We start from the raw sequence: 19254 nt of genomic DNA, 5'->3' as shown, positions 1-19254 counted from the left end.
ACTTGGTTAACTTTCCACCCATTATTTTGCTAACTCCTCCAATTGATTGCACGCCTTGCTTACATTCTCATCGTGTGTATGAACACTCGTGCCGTAGACCGCCAGACCAAAACCCTAGTTAATATCCCCCCATGTGACAGGATTGATGTCTCGTGAATGTGGAGTCTGCAAGGCAGACATGTATTTAGTTAGTCAGTTGCTGACTTTGTGGGACGATGAGTCCTTTTATTACTGAGTTGAACATAATTTGCAAATGTTATGAGACTCATGAATTGAACATGTCTGTTGAGACGAAGATATAATTATGTTGATTGTTAAGGTGAGCAAATATTGCTCGTTTGATAAACTATTGAACATTAATAGTCAGTATTCATGGACTGAGCCAGTATTGCTCATATGATGACTTATTGAATATTGATAGTCGAACCAATATTCATGGACTGAGCAAATGTTGCTCATCTGAGCAAATATTGATAGTCGAACCAATATTCATGGACTGAGCAAATGTTGCTCATCTGAGCAAATATTGCTCGTATGAGCAAATGTTGCTTATATGAGCAAATGCTTCTCGCATGAGTTATTGAATATTGACAGTTGAGCCAATATTCATGATTTGAACAAATATTGCTCGTATGAGCAAATGTTGCTCGTTTAATGAATTGTTGACATCGTCGAATATTGATAGTTTTTTTTTTGCTGAATAAAAAATTTGGACCATTTCTCGATTTGTGCGTGTCATCCTTGCGCAGGGGCCATGCTAATATTCTCTGTATCGTTCCAATTTTATCGGACGTCCCCGAAGGGGCAAATATTGATAGTTGAACCAATATTCTTTTAATTGAGCAAATATTGCTCGTCTGAGCAAACGTCAATTTAAGATGCTGACATCTGAGCCGAGCATAATTATTAAAGTGTTGATCACGGGATCAACGTAAAATTATTAGTGTTTGAATCTGCCCAAAATTATGTTATGCAGAGCTCTGGATTCAAAACCCTAATTTTGATCAATTGCCGAATTGATGATAAATTGATGATTTATTAAAAATCATTCATGAAAATGAAGTAGGGACCAGCTACAGGGGATGATGAACCGGCCATATAGCGCCCATATGCTCAAGTGAGCAAAATACCAAAGTCTCTTGAAGATCAGTTGGTGAAAGGATGATTAAATGCTGGTTTAATCATTTTTCAAATAATGCTCGTGTGAGCGTCAGGTATTAGAACCTGATTATGGAGAGATGAGGGACCGACCAAAGGATCATGAGATCGGCCCTTGGTGGTCATGGGACTAGCTGATGGTCGTTTTAACAAACTCCCAGCTGTTTGGGAAGAGTTTGGACCCAATATGAGCAATTGAGCAAATTAGGTCAAAATTATTAAAACACGTGGGACCGGATATTTGCAAGCCTCAGGGCCGGCCTTGGTCAATCAAGGAGACATGACCGCGTCAACATAATGTGTGTGTCTCAGTTCTGAGAGTTTCGATATTTTCCGGTGTGCGTTTGAGCAACATTTTGAGAAAATATGAAGAAATCAGGGATTTTGCTGAAACCGTGAAACTTCATGAGATGAAGGAATAAAATTATAAAATAATGAAGGAATCATGAGGTGTTTAACCGGATAGGCCAAGGCATGTCCGGCCGGCCAAGGAGCCGGTCCCAAGGCATTTTTTCCTAATTTATAATATTTTCATGATTTTAAAGAAATATCATAAAAATCAAGAAGTTTGTTGAAACCAAGGAATTTGTTGAAATTAAGGAGTTTCCATGAGATGAGGGAATCATAAAAAATAACAATGATAAAATAAGGGGCGTGTGGGACCGGCTATGGCGTGACCGTCCGGCTATGGCTCGGTCCCATGGGTTTCCCTAATTTTATATTATTTTTCATGAACTTGAGTGAACTTTCATGAATCCAAGGAGTTTGCTGAAACTATGGAATTTCCTTGAAGTGAAAGAGTTTCCATGGGATGAGGAAACAAATAATATTAAAATAATAAGACATGGGCGTGTGGGACCGTCCATGGCTAGAGCGTGGCCGGTCGAGAGCCCGAGTCCCGTGCGTTTTCTCCCTAATTTATAATATTTCATGAATTGAGGGAAATATCATGAAATCAGTGAATTTTCATGTGATGAGGGAAATAACAAAATAATAAGGAGTCATGAGGTGTGGGACCGGCCACGGCTAGGGCATGGCCGGCCGGCCGGCTAATGGACCTGGTCCCGCGACACCTTTCCTAAATTTTATTATTTCTTTGATACGAGGAAACACATGAGACTGGGTAGTTTCCTTGAGACGAAGGAGATTTGCTCAAATGAAGGGATTTTCATGAGATCAGGGAAAATAATAAAAAATGATAAAATAAAAAAATTGGACATGGGACTGGCCACAACACGACCAGCCTGCCGGTGGGCCCAGTCCCCAGCGCCTTGATTAATATTTTATTATTTATTATTTTCTTCTTACTTTGTATAGGTTCATCGTTCCTTCATGTTTTGGAATGCTCTTTTGCGCATTCAGGTGTTCGTTCGTGCATTATTGCTGAGTACACTAACATCATTTTGGTCAGGGCTTACTCGATAGCTGCTCTGATGCCCGCACGTTGAATATTTATCACTAACTGATGTGTTTTCAAAGTTGGTGTAGTAATATGATTCGTTCAAGACTTGTGAAAGCGGATTTTTAGATTTTTTTAATAAATAAAAATAGCGAACTAAAAAGATGTTGTGAAAATTATGGAGAGAATAGGGCTAGGATTCCACCATTGGTTGATATTAGTGATTTAATAAAAAAATAATTATGCAACTCAACATTCAAATTGATTCTAATAGTATTGCCTAGACATGTAGATTTCCAAAAGAATAGATGTTAATCCAAGCATAGAATATCAAAACCCTAAAGCAAGCATATTCTATCAAGAGAAAATACACCTAACTAATCAAAATCATATAAACAATTTTTAGTTCAATGCAAAAATCGTAATAGAGTTGTTGTAATTAATTAATAGAAATATATCACTTTTACCGAAATAACGGCTTCCTCCATAGCCCCAAGGATTGGGTTTAGCTCATCATGATGTTGGAAACACGCTCAAAAGTTGATTTCATTGCTCAAAGTAGGTGTACAGATGATGAAATGGAGAAAATGATGAAAATCGGGTGTTTGCAACGTTTATAATTGTTGCAAAACACTGTTACAAAGAACGATAAAAAAGAACTGCTGTTGTTGTATCTCTGCGACCCTCGTGTGGCTGTCTTTGTCACTGTTGATAAACGACTGCCTCTGGTGATCTTTTGTTCTTCGTGTTCTTGGTGCAGCAGCAGAAACAGAGTTTTGAAAACTCTTGATTCACGCCTCCTGAGCTCTCCTCTCGACCCCAAACTCTCTGTCCTCTTTCTCTATGATCCCAGCAATCTATTTATACTCCTCAGCCTCATTTAATCACGCCATAATTCTTAATATTCTTCATTGAACTCGGGCAGTAAAGAAAATATTCTGGGAATATTTTCTTCCCTGATTTAGCTTCTCACACGTTTCTACATCTGCAAAATCTCCTTATTTATCTTTGTCAAGGTCCAAAGTGTTGCTCGAGTCATCAAACATGAGCAGAACATGTTTAAATTCTCCAAAACTCATGCAATCCCGTGAACTGTTCCTCTCATGCACGTGCTGCCCTGTTTTCTTCTCACGGATTTTTCAGCCAAATTTCATCGAAACAAACACCCATACCAGCTCTGTTAGGACATATCACAACTACCCATGAATTTTCAGCGATTGAATCGCACAAAAAATCCTCCAAAATACGACCGGAAAATCTGCCAGTGAAGTGAATATTTTTCCCGCCATTTTTTATTTTTGAAATGTTGAAGATGAAGTGCCCCTATCCTTTTCTGGGGTGCGAATAGAAGATGGGTGCTGAGGAAAAATTTGGGTGCTGAGGATGAATTTGGGCTACACATAACCTTGGGTATCCCTTAGCCAAATCTGGGGTCCGTATAGCAAATGTCCTCTAGGGGTCCAAATAGCACTTTTTGAGCAACTTTTTCCACACAAGTGTATTTCTCCAAAAACACCTACACAAACAGAAAAACACCATAATAAGTACAAAATCAAGCACTAGCAATAGAGACACTGAGGACAATTCAGACACAAAAATGTGTCTATCACTAACCCGTGGAATTCTGCTGGGAAGAACCACAAATTGAAGTGACGAAATATTACTAAGAATCGTAGAATATTGTTGAATATTCAGTTAACGATTATAGATAATTAACTGACGGCTCTATACTAGCAGGCATGCTGTATAGGAGCATTAATTATCTGAGAATTGAGAAACATGATCTTGTTGAAACGTCATATTTCCTTTATATAGTCAGGGAAAACCTTGTTCTATCCTGAAGACGTTGTCGCTCTATACTAGCAGGCATCCTGTCTAGGAGCCGTCCAATCTTTCGATTCCATATAGAAATAATTACTGATATTGCTTAGTATTCATGAGATGTGCCGTTGCCTCAGCTGGGAGACTACAATCTACATATACTCTGAGAGACAGCCTTCTCAGTCAGAGATTTTATGGCATGGGCTTTCATGCTTCAACGAGAGACATGAGCCTCAATACTCATCTTATTGCCGGATCAGGAACATGTATAATTATGGTTTTACGATTTTAACCCTTGTCGAAAATCCAAAATATACATGGAGATAACTAGTGAGGATCCGTTACAAGGTTTGTCTAATCCTTTGCATAATTCTATATCCATTGATCCTTCTCCTCTAATCGAAGTAGATTCTAAAAGAGTTGTTAACCCAACTTTTAAGAAAATACCTCACTTAGGGTTGGAGTTACGTGCTTCCAAAGTTTTAACGGATTTTTTTGCTTCTAAGTATCCACCACTTGATGTGTTTGATTCGAGTATTGTGCAGGTTCACCGAGCTAAGGAACCTTTTGAAGTTCCCGAATTCTATGTTCTCTATCCATTTCCGAGTATAGAAAGGACTAAGTGTGAGGGAAACTTCAATAAAGCGATAGCTTCAATATTTATCTTTTGTGATGATAATTTTGTGAAGCTGTTATATGAATTACAGATTGTTATTTGGAAGGATTACCAAATTTTCAGATTATTGGTGTACGAATGATAACAATAATGTCGGGCTGACTATGTTAAACCAAGCGCTGCGTGGGATGCAACCCATCAGTTTTGTATCTCTATCCCTTTTGTTTTTAATTTTCTTAGTTTTCACATCATATCTTGCATTCCCATCTTATATTTTACAAGTCCTATATCTATAATGAAAGTTTTGACGAATTCTCGTCAGAAAATTCTGACTGCGCACTTGTCACGAAAATAGCTCTCGAGACTTCATACGAAGTCCGATTTGAGTGGTTGACCCCAAATTTTAAATAGGACATACTCACCTTTCTTTTCCAAGAAGAAAATTTGAATTCGGAGTCTGTTAAGTTGGAGCGATAGGCCTAGACATTTGAGTTTCGGAATTTTTCCAAAACTTTTTCAGATTGCATGTCAGTCAATCCGGAGGCCATAAAATTCAGAACGTTTATCTAAACACTGTTCCCTATTTACATCTTATAGAAAAAATGTAGGCGAACAACTTTCATTTAGGATGTTTATCCTAGTTCCCTACCCATTTGTAAATTTTTCGAGTTTTTCAGGGTTGTTATGTCAGAAATCAGAATTTTCAGTTTTGAACATTGAGGACAATGTTGAGTTTAAGTGTGGGGGAGTAGTTAAGCATGTTTGGCTTGCATAAAAAATAATCATACTCTTTGATTTCTTGCATACTTGAGACTTCATCTTTTGGAGTTAATTTTGAGTTATTTAGGATGACACTCTAAACCTTTTTAAGGTTGAAACAACTTTTACGGCTATAGATTAAGTTCCATTTATTTCAATCCTTAAATATATACGTTCATAATTGAATGCGAAACTAAGCTATGGTAGTCGTTTGAAAGATTTATCCTCGTAATTAATCATTACTGAATCACTTTCTTTTTATTTTTCCAGTTATATGTTTCTCTAAAGTGATTTGGTGGGATCCTAATAATGTCGTGGATGTTGTAGCAAGGTAACCATTGGTTGAGTTTATGAAAGACCCATAAGACAATTGTCTTACACTCTTAAAGAGTGAGCCAAAAAAAAGTGAAAAAAAAAGAAGAAAAATAAAGAAAAATAAATAAAGATCCTCTTCATTTATCGACAACTAATAAATGATAGGTCCGGAATTTTGGACTAATCATAGTCGATAAAAACAAAAACCATATCATCATTATATAGCAAGTCAAAAAGACTATTGATGAGGTTCTTGACGCTTAGATAGCAGTATGTGTGAAACGTTGTCCCTGTCTCCGTCGCCTAAGCAAGCGTGGAACGCAGGATCCAAGGCAACTATCATGTACTTGTTGAAAAGGAACATGCGCTTAGATTATCTAATCACGTGGTCAAGTTAAATGGGTGCTTCTCTCAACTATTACGCTATAAATAAGAGTCATTTGACGACATTCATACAAGTATTGTGGGTAACATCTTTCACTTTAGTCAACATTTGCACACTTCACTTTTTCTATTTCCATTTTCTTATCTATCCATGTGATTTCAGTATGCGAGTGTTGTGACAAATGTTGCAACAAGTACGATGACTATCTTAGTAGAGTTTTGCAATCAGGTTAAATGTCACACATAAGTAATTGCTTGTGTGTGCGGATTGGAATATATATGGAATGTTTGCAGTTAAAGAACTTATGCAAGATAATTATTTGGCTTTCTACTTTGTGTCTATCCTTAGAGGTTCTTCCAAGGTGAGAAATTGGAGTAGGTTTTGTGGGTATACCTCTTGTAAGCCCTCACGAGACTATAACTCGTCCACTAGGGACACCTAGGGGTTTAAAGGCTTGTTATACATGTTAAGTGTAACTGTATTCTCAACGAGATGGAGTTGTTGTATTTAGGATTAGTTTTGTTTAGTTTGCTAGAGGACTATCAAAATCTAAGTGTGGGTGAATTTGATAAGTGCATAAGTCATATGATTTTAGTACCCATTCCATACTTGCTTTAGCTATTATTCTTGCATATTTTCGTATTATTACTTTGGTTTTCTCTTATTTGTTTCAATTAGGTGAATCATCCAAAAAGGAGCTACAAAGTGCTGAAAAGAGCTGTGAAGATAAGTATTCCAAGTATCCAAGTGCCCAAGTCCAAGAGTAGTGGAAGAAGTGCGACGAAAAGGAGCAAAACGCTCAAAATCAAGAGAAGGTCCAAAGACCGATATTAAATCATTCAAATTAAGGATTTATCATCATAATATTGAATAGAATTGAAATATAAAAAAGAATGCAAAAAGAATGAGGTCATTCCGAGTTCGGACGAAGAAGTTGTGGCAAAAACGAGCTTTTATTGAATACCGAAGACAATAAAGTTCGCGGTGGGTTTCATACTTTAATTCCGAAAATTTCTGTTGGAATTTGAAGTTCGCGGACTGGGTTCGCGAACTTAGCAAGTGGAAAACGTGTATGAACACCTTGGAAGGCCTAAGGGCACGTTTGGGGTCGCTAGTTCGTGTTTTCGGGTCGGGTTCTTGAACCGAACTAAATACTTGGAGACCAAGTAATGTAAACCTATAAAAGGTATTAGGTTATGTAAAAAGGGGATCGAATCTTATATCACAAGTTCTACATCAAAACCTAGGGTTTACCCCTTTAGGGGGAAACCACCATTATTCATCTTCTTTGTAATATGAGTAGCTAAATCCTTTGTTGATTAAGGATGAATTCAATGTTCTAAGCGTGAAACTTTATTAATAATACAAACCTATTGAGAGTTTTAATCATCATCGTTTGTTTTCACTATATCTAGGATTTATGATTGATTTCTAGATCGTTGAAGTGTATAATTGGATTAATCTTTTGATCATTCTATTGCTAGTAAAGGGTTAGGATATCCGTGTAATTGTTGAATAACCCTTACACAAGTAGAGAACGTGAGACCTCGTAGAGGGATTCTATGGAGCAATCATGTGTGAAGACAACACTAGTAAGTGGACCTTGCGCTAAGAGTCTAACTGCTAGGATTGACCTAAGTTCACATAACTTAAGGCTTCCGATTTGGTTACACCTTGAGTGCGCTACTAATTGGTGGTTCAGTTGGATAGAACTTGATATGCAAGCGTTTCAGTATCAAGTTACACAAGGAGATTTTGGAGTAACACTGCTCTAGCTGTTACTCTACGGTTGGTGATGAATGGTTCTTACGAACAATAGATAAGTATTCTAATCCTGTTAACGCTTGGTAACGGCGAAGGATTCTTTAATCATCTTTTTTCTTTATTGTCTTTATTTATATCCATCTCACAACCAAAACCCCCTTTTGTTATTTACTTTATTTTACTATTTAAAATAACCTATGAATTACACAACTCTCTGTGGGAATGATCTCTTACTACCGCTATATTACCAGTTAATTAGTGGGAAATATATTTATTAATTTGTTGAGCCTACGACAGACCATACAGGTTGCTCGAGTTAAAGAGTGGGAAAATTGGAAATCGTGGTTAAACCAGTTCCAGGTCATACAGAGACTTGGTTGATTGTAGACCCACTACTTTTCTAACTCCGTCAACTGCTTGCACGACTTACTCACATTTATCATGGTGGATGAACACACGTGCCATAGACCGCCATACCAAAATCCTAATTAATATCCCTCATGTGACATGATTGATGTCTCATGATTTGTGTCTTTAAGGAAGACATGTATTTGATTAGTCACTTGTTAACTTGATTAGACGATGAGTCTAGGAATCGCTGAGTCGAGCATGATTGACGAATGCTCTATGATTCATGAATTAAACATGTCTGCTGGGACAGATGTGTAATTCTCGAATGAATGTTGATAGCTGAATCATCATAATGAATATTGATAATTTGAGCAAATATTGCTCGTCCGAGCGAATATTGCTCAATTAATGAATTATTAAACATTGATAGTTGAATCAATATTACTAGTCTCTTCAGAGAAAATATTGCTCGTTTGATGGATTAATGAATATTGATAGTTGAATCAATATTGATAATCTGAGCAAATATTGCTCGTTTGAAGGTAGCATGATCAAATAAAATATTAATTAAAATATTGGCAGCTCGACTAAATATTATATAATTAATCAAGATGATGATTGCTGGGTCAACATAAAATTATTAGTGCTTGAACTCGCTCAGAATTATGATTTGGAGAGCATTCAGTTCAAAAACCCTAATTTTGATCGATTGTTGATCAATTGACGATTTACTGAAAATCAGTCACGGAGTGAGAGAGGGACCAGACACATGGGATGATGGCAGACCATGTAGTGGCCAGGTGTTCGACTGAGCATGCACCAAAGTCCTTTGCAGACCAGTTGGTGAAAGAATGATTAAATGCTGGTGTAATCAGTTATTAAAATAGTGCTCGTCTGAGCATTAGGCAATAAAACCTAATAATAAAGAGATGAGGGACCGACCAAGGGGTATGAGACCGGCCCTTGGTGGTCGTGGGACCATATGGTGGTCGATTGAGCAAGTTTGAAGTTGGTTGGAAAGAGTTTGAACCCAATATGCACTGTAGAAAGTTAATTAGGTCAAATTATAAAGATGTATGGGACAGAATCCTTGCAAGCCTTAGGGTCGACCTTGGTAGGTCAAAGTGGCGTGCTCATATCACCATAGTGTCCATGTCTCAATCCTGGGAATTTTGGTATTTTCTGATACGCGTTTGAGCAATATTTTGGGTTCAGAAGAGTTTGATCTTGACTGAAACTCTCGATTTTGCTCGACTAAGCAAATAAAATTTTGCTCGTGTGACCAATATTTTGAGAATATTAAAATAATAATATTTTAATATTTGCCGTGAGTAGTCTGGACGGTCATGTGACCATTTGAATTTTTGGCTTTTTGACGATTTGAGCAATATTTGAGAAAATATGAAAACTAGGGTTTATTGCTCAAACGAAGGAGTTTCATGAGATGAAGGAAATCATAATAATAAGAAAATAAAAAATTATAGGGTGTGGGACCGGTCACGGCTAGGGCATGGCCGTCCGGCTAGGTGGCCCGGACCCGTGACACCCTTCCCTATTTTTTACTATTTTTTCATCGTTTGAAGGAAAATATGGAGAAACTAAGAGTTTTGCTCAAACAAGGAAGTTTGCTCGAATGAAGGAGTTTTCATTGAGATTAGGGAAAATAATAAAATAAAATAAATAGGTGTGGGACCGTCCACAACGGCATGACCGGCCGGCCGGTGGGCCCGGTCCCCTTAAGCACCTCTTTATTATTATTATTATTTTAATATTATTTTCTTTTCCTATTTTGCATAGGTTTCCTCGCTTGTCCATATTTTTGAATGCTCGTTCATGCATTCGGGTGCTCGTTCGTGCATTATTGTTAAGTACACTCGCACCGTTTTCTTGGGGCTTACTCGGTGGTGGCCCAGATGCCGCTCAGTGAATATTTATTACTAATTCATGGAATCAGCTGAGAATCTGCCATGAAACAGAGTAATGAAATAAATTGAATATCTATTACTAATTCATGGAATTCAGCTGAGAATCAGCCATGAAACAGATTAATGAGATAAAATGATTATCTATTACTGATCCATGGAATCCAACCGAGGATCAGCCATGTAACAGAGTAATGAGATATATAGATTATTTTCTAGGAATTCAATTGATGAATGACACGCTAGAATTAATCTATGAATTGCTCTATACTAGCACGCAATATGTCTAGGAGCGAGTTTATTCGAGAAATGAGGCATGAGATAATTGAAGCATCATACTCGTTTTGAATACAGGGGGTGTATAGTCATGGAACAACAAACATTGTGGCGTCCTTAAGACGTTAGCGCTCTATTATAGCATGCAATATGTCTAGGAGCCATCCAATCATTAAGAGATTTTATACATGTTCTCTCTATATAGTCAGGGAACAACAAATAGTGTGACGTCCTGAAGGCGTTAGGATCTATACTAGCATGCAATATGTCTAGGAGCCGCAAAATCATTTTGATTCTATGTAGAGGTGATGATGAAACGTGCAAAGTATCGAAAGCTCGGCCAAGAGGTTTTTGAGGGACATATTCATCATAGCTCTGAGAGGGATGCTCGCTCAGTCAGAGGTCGTGAAATCCTTAACGAATCATAAAATATGAATTGTCACATACATTTCTGAAGTCGAGTCAGAAACATGCAATATCATGATTTTACGATTTTAGCCTTTGTAGAAAATCAACCATTAACATTAAGTCCCCTGCTTAGTGAGGGACAATCATGTTTCGCAGTAAGTACTGGATGGTGATTTTCCAGTAGACGAGATAAGTTATTGAACTTAGTCGTAAAAAGGTATTTCTAGATTCCCTGATTTGCTCCAATGATATCATGTACGAGCAAATGCTTGAATAAGGACTCTGGAAGTATGATAGAGTGTCATCCCATGAGCACGGAAATATGAAGCACCATTGATTTGGACGATCGGACATCCAGTTTTGGTCGGTTTAGCATTCACGGGCCCGACCCCAAAAAAGAAAATCCTTGTTTGATTAGGTTTTTTGGAAATAAAATTGTTATAAAAGGGAAGAAACCCTTAAACTTTTTCTTTTTATTTCTTCCTTGGCCGACCACCCTCCCTTGATCTCTTCTCACGTCCGAGCAGTAGGAGAAAGAGGAGAAAATTTTGTGCGGGACTGTCACCGCCGGCCGTCGCCGACCACCGCCCAGCCAACTTCCGGCAGGCACCGACCAGGTGCAAATTTTTTTTTTTGAAGTTCATAAGTTATTATCAAAACAAGAAATATCATATGTTTGTATGCATGCATAATTTTTTTATGAGAATTTACTTTAGGAAACAGACGTCCGTCCGTCTGTTAGTTTAAGAAACAAACAATAATCCCTAGCACGAGAGAAAGATATATTTTTGAATAGACATGATCTAATTTCAGTGGTTAATTTTTTTTTCTATGAGCTTTCATGAAAACAAAATTTTATTTTGAATATGCGGACTTTCACAAAAAATAGAAAAGTTCCTCGTTTCATGATGAATGCTCGTTCGAGCGGGAAATAAAAAATTTCTTTATTCACTTGAGTTATTAACTTACATATTTTTTTTGAAAATACGTGATTTATTTAATTCACGTAATTTTCAACTTTTTTTTTTTCAAATACGTGAATTATTCACGGTAATAAAAATTTTGTGTAAATCCAAATTTTGATTTTAAGCAATTATTAAAAGCAAACAATTATTCATAGTGAAATAATGTTTTCATGAATTTTGTGATTTCATAGTGTATATACAGAGTAGAAAATCAATGAATGTTCACACGGTGAAGATTATGTAAATCACTATGTTTTGAGGGTAAAAACAAATTCTGTTGTTTTTGGTAAATTTGGTTGTGTTGATGAGAAACGAATTCAAACCCTAAACAAATGTACTGCACAAGAGTACTTTTAGATTCGAGAGATCAATCTGTAAGACTCTGGCCTAAACCAAGAAATGGTCGTTCCATATTCAATTCAGTCAGAAAGTGAAGGAGAAGGGTTGATCTTAAGGAGGGAAGCGAAGAAGGTGTTTGAGATCAGAATGTTGAATTACGAAGGTGTGGCTGTTTTATGACTTGTATCAGAATGTGGAACTGGCTTGCAAAATGTAAGCTATCAGTTCTCGGTGTTTTCTGGACACTTGTGTTGATCACTTCTGTTTGTTGAAATAGGTTGAAATCCTATTTATACAAGTCATTGAGCGCACTTTGATCTCATAGGAAGTGGAGGCAGTTAAGTAGTGGAGAAATGGGGTTGTGCGAAAGGTGGTGATCATCACGTTTCCATCATGAGGGAAGACTGGTCACCCTTTCACCCACTAATCTCTCTGTTAACTGTCTGTCCTTTCCCGACACTTTCTCGTAATGGGCACATTGTACACCGCACTCCGTAAACCACCATACCAATACCCCAGTGAGCATCCCCCAGTTTGTGACATGTTTGATGTCTCGAGTAAATGAATCAAGTCGTGAGACTCGCCGCTAAAATCAACACATAATGCTTTTAGGTCAAATAACAAAATTATTTGTGGAATCAATATTCATAAAGCATCATTTATAATTGATGCAAATGAAGCATCACTTTTAAACAAACTGCTTAAAACAATCGATGTGCAGGAAGCATCGTTGTTTTAGAGTTCGTCCAAATTAGTCGTGAATTGAACGGTCTTAAAAAGTAGCGTGACCGGCCACCTTTGGGCGATCTTTTGAGAACCCTATGAGTGAGTTACCACTTGGTCGATCGTTCCCTGTGGAGGAGGGGTGGTCGGTGATCACATCATTACCCTGTTGGCCTCCTGAAAATAAATCTAGACCATTCGACTAGGCTAGCGAAGTTGGATGAACGAAATGACTTGCGGCGGTTGCATACTGCCGTTGATGCAATTTAGGGTTTTAAAAGCCGTGCGTTCAACCCTATTTTGGGCTATCGATTCAAAGAACTGGACATTGGTTTGAACAGGCCGATCAGTCGGGTGCAAAGGCAGGCTGCCGGTGAACATGCTGACGTCTTCTGGGCCGCCTGAAATTAGATCTAAGCTATTCAATTTGGCTGGAGAAGATGGACGGATGTGATCAATTTGCGATAGTAGCGTGTTGCTGCAGCGCAAAATAGGGTTTCCAAAACAACGCGCTCACTCTAGTTTGATCAAGCGATTTGGTTGCGCTCTTGGCTTGCCATGAGCAAGTCGATCGACCAGGGAAGAAGTTGGGTCGCCGGTGAACGCACCAGCACCCTTTTGATCATTCGAAGGAAGATCTAGACCATCCAACTAGGATGGCTAAGTTGGGCGGATGTGATGAATTTGTGACCGTTTTAGTCGGTCTTAGCTCATTTGAGCTCCCTTTTCAACAGCGTGATCACCCATGTTATGACTAACGTTCAGGGGTGTTCCGGGTGAACTAAAGGGATTCCGATCGGCCGGGATGCTAGTGGGCCCGCCAGTGGTTATCATGGAGGTTGCCTAGTTTTGCTGGGAAGATGCTAAGCTTGTTGAATCGTGTGGCCGTGATTGCTCTTTAAGACTGACATGGACAGTCTAAGCTTATTTTTCTTAAGGAATTTAAGCGCGTCGATGCACTTTTAACAGCGTGTTGACACAAAAATCTCTTTATCATAGAGTGGTGTAACCTGTGTGTTTCTGAGTATCTTCACGCAATTCTCAATACTGACACTTCGGGAGATTCGCGCTACCCTACTGTGAGTGAACATTAATCGTCATGTCATGCCAATATTGAGAGTTCAGCTGGGGAACATAGCATAGGAAAATACTAGGCAGGCCATGCATTAGTGAATAATGCTGACGCAAGATAAAATTCATAGAATATTTGGGATTGTTGCTATATGCACCATTATGAGTAAATTTTATATACACAGATATATTGAATTGCTCAATACATATATGAGCGAAGAGGCTTAGGCACTCATTACTTTTCAACTGGCTTAGTTCCTTTGCAGGATGGCAGCGCATTAAATACAGGGTTTCACGATTTTAGCCCTGAACTGAAAACCACCATCAACACACTCACACGGTGAAAACCATGTGTACTGCTCACACAGTGAAAGTTAGGTGAGTTGCTCACAGTTTTATGAAAATCAAGTTATAATTTTGGATAATGAATTTTGCCCGTCTTTGCAGGTTTGAATAAACGAGCAAATTTTCGAAATTCTGACGTTATAATCACTACATCTAGTGAAATTGTAAACATGTAAGAGTTGGATTGTTACCATTTTTGTTGCGTGTTTGTTATTGGCATATCCATGACTCTATGTTTCACACTCCAGATCATGGTAATTTCCAGTAGCGATCATTTTTCTGGATCCTCTGAGGAATACTCCAATATTACCAAGCCAAAGATGAAATCTTCTGCAGACGTGCGTGCTGAGATAGATCAGTCTTTGAGAAATGATACAAAGCTGATACATGGTATGCCCCTTGATCATCTGAAAGTCGTCCATGATAAGTTTTCAAAGAGAAAAAACGAAGATGAAAAGCTTGCAGCTTATCAGCGAAAACGACGTCGACTTCAGCAAGCGAGCCTAGTGGCTGAGGAAAGCCCCAAATAAGGATTCACTGAAGATCAATGTAGATGCCACTTGGATCTCTGATTTATTACCCTCCATTATGCTTTTATTTTGAGAAATGAAACATGTGACAATTAAGGAGGAAGTGCAGGACAAGCAACAAGTTCAGATCCACAAGAGGCAGAGGCTATAGGCACCCTTCAAGCGGAAGAAAAACAACTACAAAACTTCAGCATAGAAGGAGACTGTGAGAAAATCATCAACTACATAAATGGAAAAAATGTAGACATTTCTTGGAAAGCTAGGGCTTATATTTTGGAGGCTAACAGAACAGCTCAATCCTGTGATAATTTTTTGAGATTTTCTTTTATTCCTAGACTAGGTAACCAAGTAGTGGATATCTTGGCAAAACATGTTAGGTCTTTAAATTCAAGTCTTGAATGGATTTTATCCTCCAATTTGTAGTAGAAACCAAATTCTAGTAGATAAATCTAATATTGGGAACTCTCAGCATCCCATATTAGATGGCGCTACTTCTATTGTAACCGTGACTCCTTTTGAGTCCTAGTCATTTTATGCAATATCTTACTTACAAAAAGAAAAAAATCCTTTCCAGGTGACCTCGTCACAGAACGAAAGATGATGAATGCAACAGCGCAACGGACGGAGAGCGGCACTAAGCGGGTGTGTTGTCTAGAATCTAGATTATAGAATAGAGCAACCATTTTGAAAACATTAATGCGTCGTATAGGCGCTCACGGTTACGGCACATGACTGTGACCGTGAAACGGCACTTTGCTCCAAAGGCATACTTCAAGAAGTTCGAGAATAAAAACCCTAGCAATTTTACCCGAATAATCGAATTAAGGTTTTAGTTAAATCTCGACTTCATCGTGAGATCTGAAGATATGTTATCCGCATTAAGATCCAGGGTATTTCAATCATCCTCTTCATCTTCTTCTGGTATTCAGTCGTGGAAATTAGGGTTTAATCGATTAATATCATCATCACCATCACCATCTTCTTCTTACGATGAGAGTTCAGGGTATCTAGAGTTAGAAGAAGTAGAGAAGACTCTCATTGATGTTAAAGCAGATAATATAAAAGTCATTCCTGTTAAGGATCAATGTGATTGGACAGATTTCATGGTTATTGCTACTGGTAGATCAACTTGGCATGTCAGGAACATTGCTGAAGCTCTAATTTACAAGGCAGGTTCTCTTACTTTCTCTATATTAAATATGTATTCTATAAGAAAAACCCTATTTTTTAAGATCTCCAGTTAAAGAACCGATTTTAAATTGGAAACCGCAGAAATTCATAGAGCCCTAAGTCCATATAAAACCTGCTCCTGCACCAGTTCCACCACCACCTCTGCCTCCCCCTTCCCCCATCCTAAGCACACTAGCTCCAGCATCAAAACCTTCACTTGCCCCAATTCCTGCATCACCTGGCACTAATCCACCTTCACAAGCAGCCCCATCACGATGTCCTCTGCCATCACCGATGCCACATTCTGTTCCAAATTGGTGGAGTTGGCGCTGGGGGTGGAGTTGGGTGAGGTTTAGGAGCAGGTGAAGGTGTTAAAGTTGTTGTAGCTTGTAAACAGCTGGTGGAGAGCTAGCAGGAGGTGGGGATGGTGGAGGGGAAATTAGGTGGTGGATGCCGGCAGAGGTCTTGGTGGTGGAGGTGGATTTAGTGTCTGGGTTGGGAGTTTGGTCATGCTTGGGGACAGGTGGAAGTTTTGGTGCTAAAGGTTGTGTGTCTCTTGGGTGGTGGTAGAACTGGCGGAGGCACCATACATCTTCAATTCATAAAAGAATCTCAAATGAAGGAACATATGAAAATGAAAATTCATTGAACTCGATAAATGATCTGAGAAATCCTTAAACCCTAAATCCATTCGTATTTATGGATTGGTTTTATACTATATTACTATTATAACTAGTGCCATTGTTGAAACAGCGTTGGTTTAATTGCTATGGATAGGTAAAAAAGAAACAAGAAGGGTTTGAAAGATTACTGTTGCCCAGTGTACAAGGTCAAGAAGGAGGAAAATGGATTGTTATTGATTCTGGTCAGTAATGCCCATCAATTTTAATTGTTTGAAACAGGATTATTGCGCTGATTACCCCCCCACCCCACCCTTAAATTCTGTTCTGATTCGTAGAGTTTTTTTCTTTCTTTTCCTGTGTTTGTTTTTGCAGGTAAAATAGTAGTTCATGCTCTTGATGAGAAGGCAAGAGAGTACTATAATTTGGAAGGTCTATATACAAAAGAGGCGCTTGCAAAGAGGGTTCCGGATCAGGTGAGTTTATAGTTATTACTGTGAGTGTAGGGCTTTAGACTATATGGTTTAGCATAAATGCTAAGATTTTTACTTATTCACATTGATCGAGCTACCAAACACACTCTTAGCTTGTGTAATTGTCACGTTGAATGCATTTGGATTTGAGGGTTGAAGGAGCATAATTATAACTGGATCAAATTTGCTGTGACTAGTTTTAGGCAGCTCTATTTTGTATCCAAACTTGGCATTGAAGTGGTAAATCACTTAGCACAGCTTAGTTGAAATATCAAACTAAATTAACTTGAAGCAAATAAGTGTTGCTAAGCAAACCAGTTTATTTCGAAAAAAAGGTTGACGACTGCCTCAGGCTGGTGAATATTTGATTTATTGTTTGTCCCTTGCTACACTTAATTATCAGTAATTTTGTAGTACAACTTGAAATTGTATTATCTGGTAAGATTCAAACGCACTACTTATGAAGGTTTTTTTCTCTTAAATGTGCTGGTGAAATTAATCACAGTCTGATTTTTTTAGGAGAAAGAGAACTTGAAACATGCTGCAGTGGAATATTTTTACGATCTTTTTAAAATGTGTTTCAAGCATATATTCGGACTGCTAATACTATTTTCCTTCATTCAGGATTTGGACGGTGCTTTTGTCAAAGTTCGTCCAATTAATAATTCTAAGAAGAAGAAGCCTGTGCAGAAGACTGCTGAAAGTGGATTTGTCAGCTTTATTAGCTAGAGAGATTCATCTCAGTTTGTCCAAGAATATACTGAACTTGGTTGGCATCTTGAAAATTATATTCAAGTATTGCTCTTTGTTTCTTGTAAGTCTATTACTAGTGTGTGTTTTCTTGAAAACTAGTTTTCCTTTTTTCTTTCTGGATCATGCATTTCTTTGTTTGCTTCTATGTGTATGGACGTATGGTTTAACCTGTACCTGTAAATTATTCGGTAGATACTGAACTCATATTTAACGCGTAACTGCATTTTTTTTTCCTCCAACTATATGGATAGAGCCCCTCAATACAAGTCTACCTCTGGTTTCATTGATAGTGTGGGATCTGGTTGTTGCGAAAAGCCTTTTGTTTTTCACCTCTTTGTAGTGATCCTTTATTGGTTTACCAATATTTCATTGGGAAACTTAGGCGCAGACCCAAAAAAAATAATATTCTCATTGTCAGGCCCATAATTAATTTTAGGTACCGTGACACCCATAATTATATGAAATTATTAAAGGGAAAAATATGGTTTACTCCTTTTTTAGGTGGTCCCATGTCTATTTTGTCCTTTCAAAAATCACTTTTTCCATTTGGTTCATAATTATTTAAAAATATCAAAATATCTAAAGTACCCTTTATCTCTTATTTTCTTTTCTCCTCGGTTGAATCATTTTTCTGGTTTTCTCTCTCTTCTTTATTTTCTCTACTAATTTCTCTCTCCTCTTAACACTAATAGATAAAAGTTTAAAAATTAAATATCTCTCAAAATATAAGTCAAAAATTAATAAATTTTATATATTCGGAAAACCCTCGACGATAGCTTTCCAACGAGTACCATTGTCGCTATGTTTCAGAGCTTTTTTTTCTTCGGTATAATAGTAGTTCATATTCAAGAATGAACACTATTCTATAACATGGTAGTTCATTATAGTTCTGGCAGTTCATTTCGTAGAATGAACTCGTATACACTAGCAATTTATTTTGTAGAATAAACTCATAGTAATTGTTCAATTTGAAGAATGAAGTCGCAATGGTAGTTCATTATTATAGTTCATATTGAAGAATGAACTCGTGATAGATGTTCTTAATTTCGAATGAACTCATAATAGTTGTTCATATTGTAGGATTGATAGTT

General features: G+C 37.7%; 1 protein-coding gene and 1 non-coding gene across 2 annotated transcripts; one reads left to right on the top strand and one right to left on the bottom strand.

Annotated features, from left to right (window-relative positions):
* Positions 1-703: 703 nt before the first annotated feature.
* On the bottom strand, positions 704-806 carry LOC113307031. The gene has a single exon (XR_003338999.1). It is a non-coding gene; the product is annotated as a U6 spliceosomal RNA (small nuclear RNA).
* Positions 807-15837: 15031 nt separating this feature from the next.
* Positions 15838-18405, top strand: LOC113302764 (protein Iojap-related, mitochondrial-like). The gene is made up of 4 exons (XM_026551706.1): positions 15838-16316; positions 17095-17182; positions 17313-17413; positions 18035-18405. Exons 1-4 carry the CDS (start codon positions 16014-16016, stop codon positions 18137-18139), a joined length of 597 nt encoding a protein of 198 aa, XP_026407491.1. The 5' UTR covers positions 15838-16013; the 3' UTR covers positions 18140-18405.
* The last annotated feature ends 849 nt before the right edge of the window (positions 18406-19254 follow it).

This window comes from Papaver somniferum, chromosome 8, assembly GCF_003573695.1.
Source record: "Papaver somniferum cultivar HN1 chromosome 8, ASM357369v1, whole genome shotgun sequence".
In the NCBI taxonomy this organism is placed as follows: Eukaryota; Viridiplantae; Streptophyta; class Magnoliopsida; order Ranunculales; family Papaveraceae; genus Papaver; species Papaver somniferum.
This window is presented reverse-complemented; position numbering and strand designations above follow the sequence as displayed.

Coding starts and splice junctions, on each gene's coding strand:
- LOC113302764 (XM_026551706.1), top strand. CDS start 16,014: ATGTTATCCGCATTAAGATCCAGGGTATTTCAATCATCCTCTTCATCT. Junction 17,183..17,312: donor ATGGATTGTTATTGATTCTG/GTCAGTAATGCC, acceptor TTGTTTTTGCAG/GTAAAATAGTAGTTCATGCT. Junction 17,414..18,034: donor CAAAGAGGGTTCCGGATCAG/GTGAGTTTATAG, acceptor TCCTTCATTCAG/GATTTGGACGGTGCTTTTGT.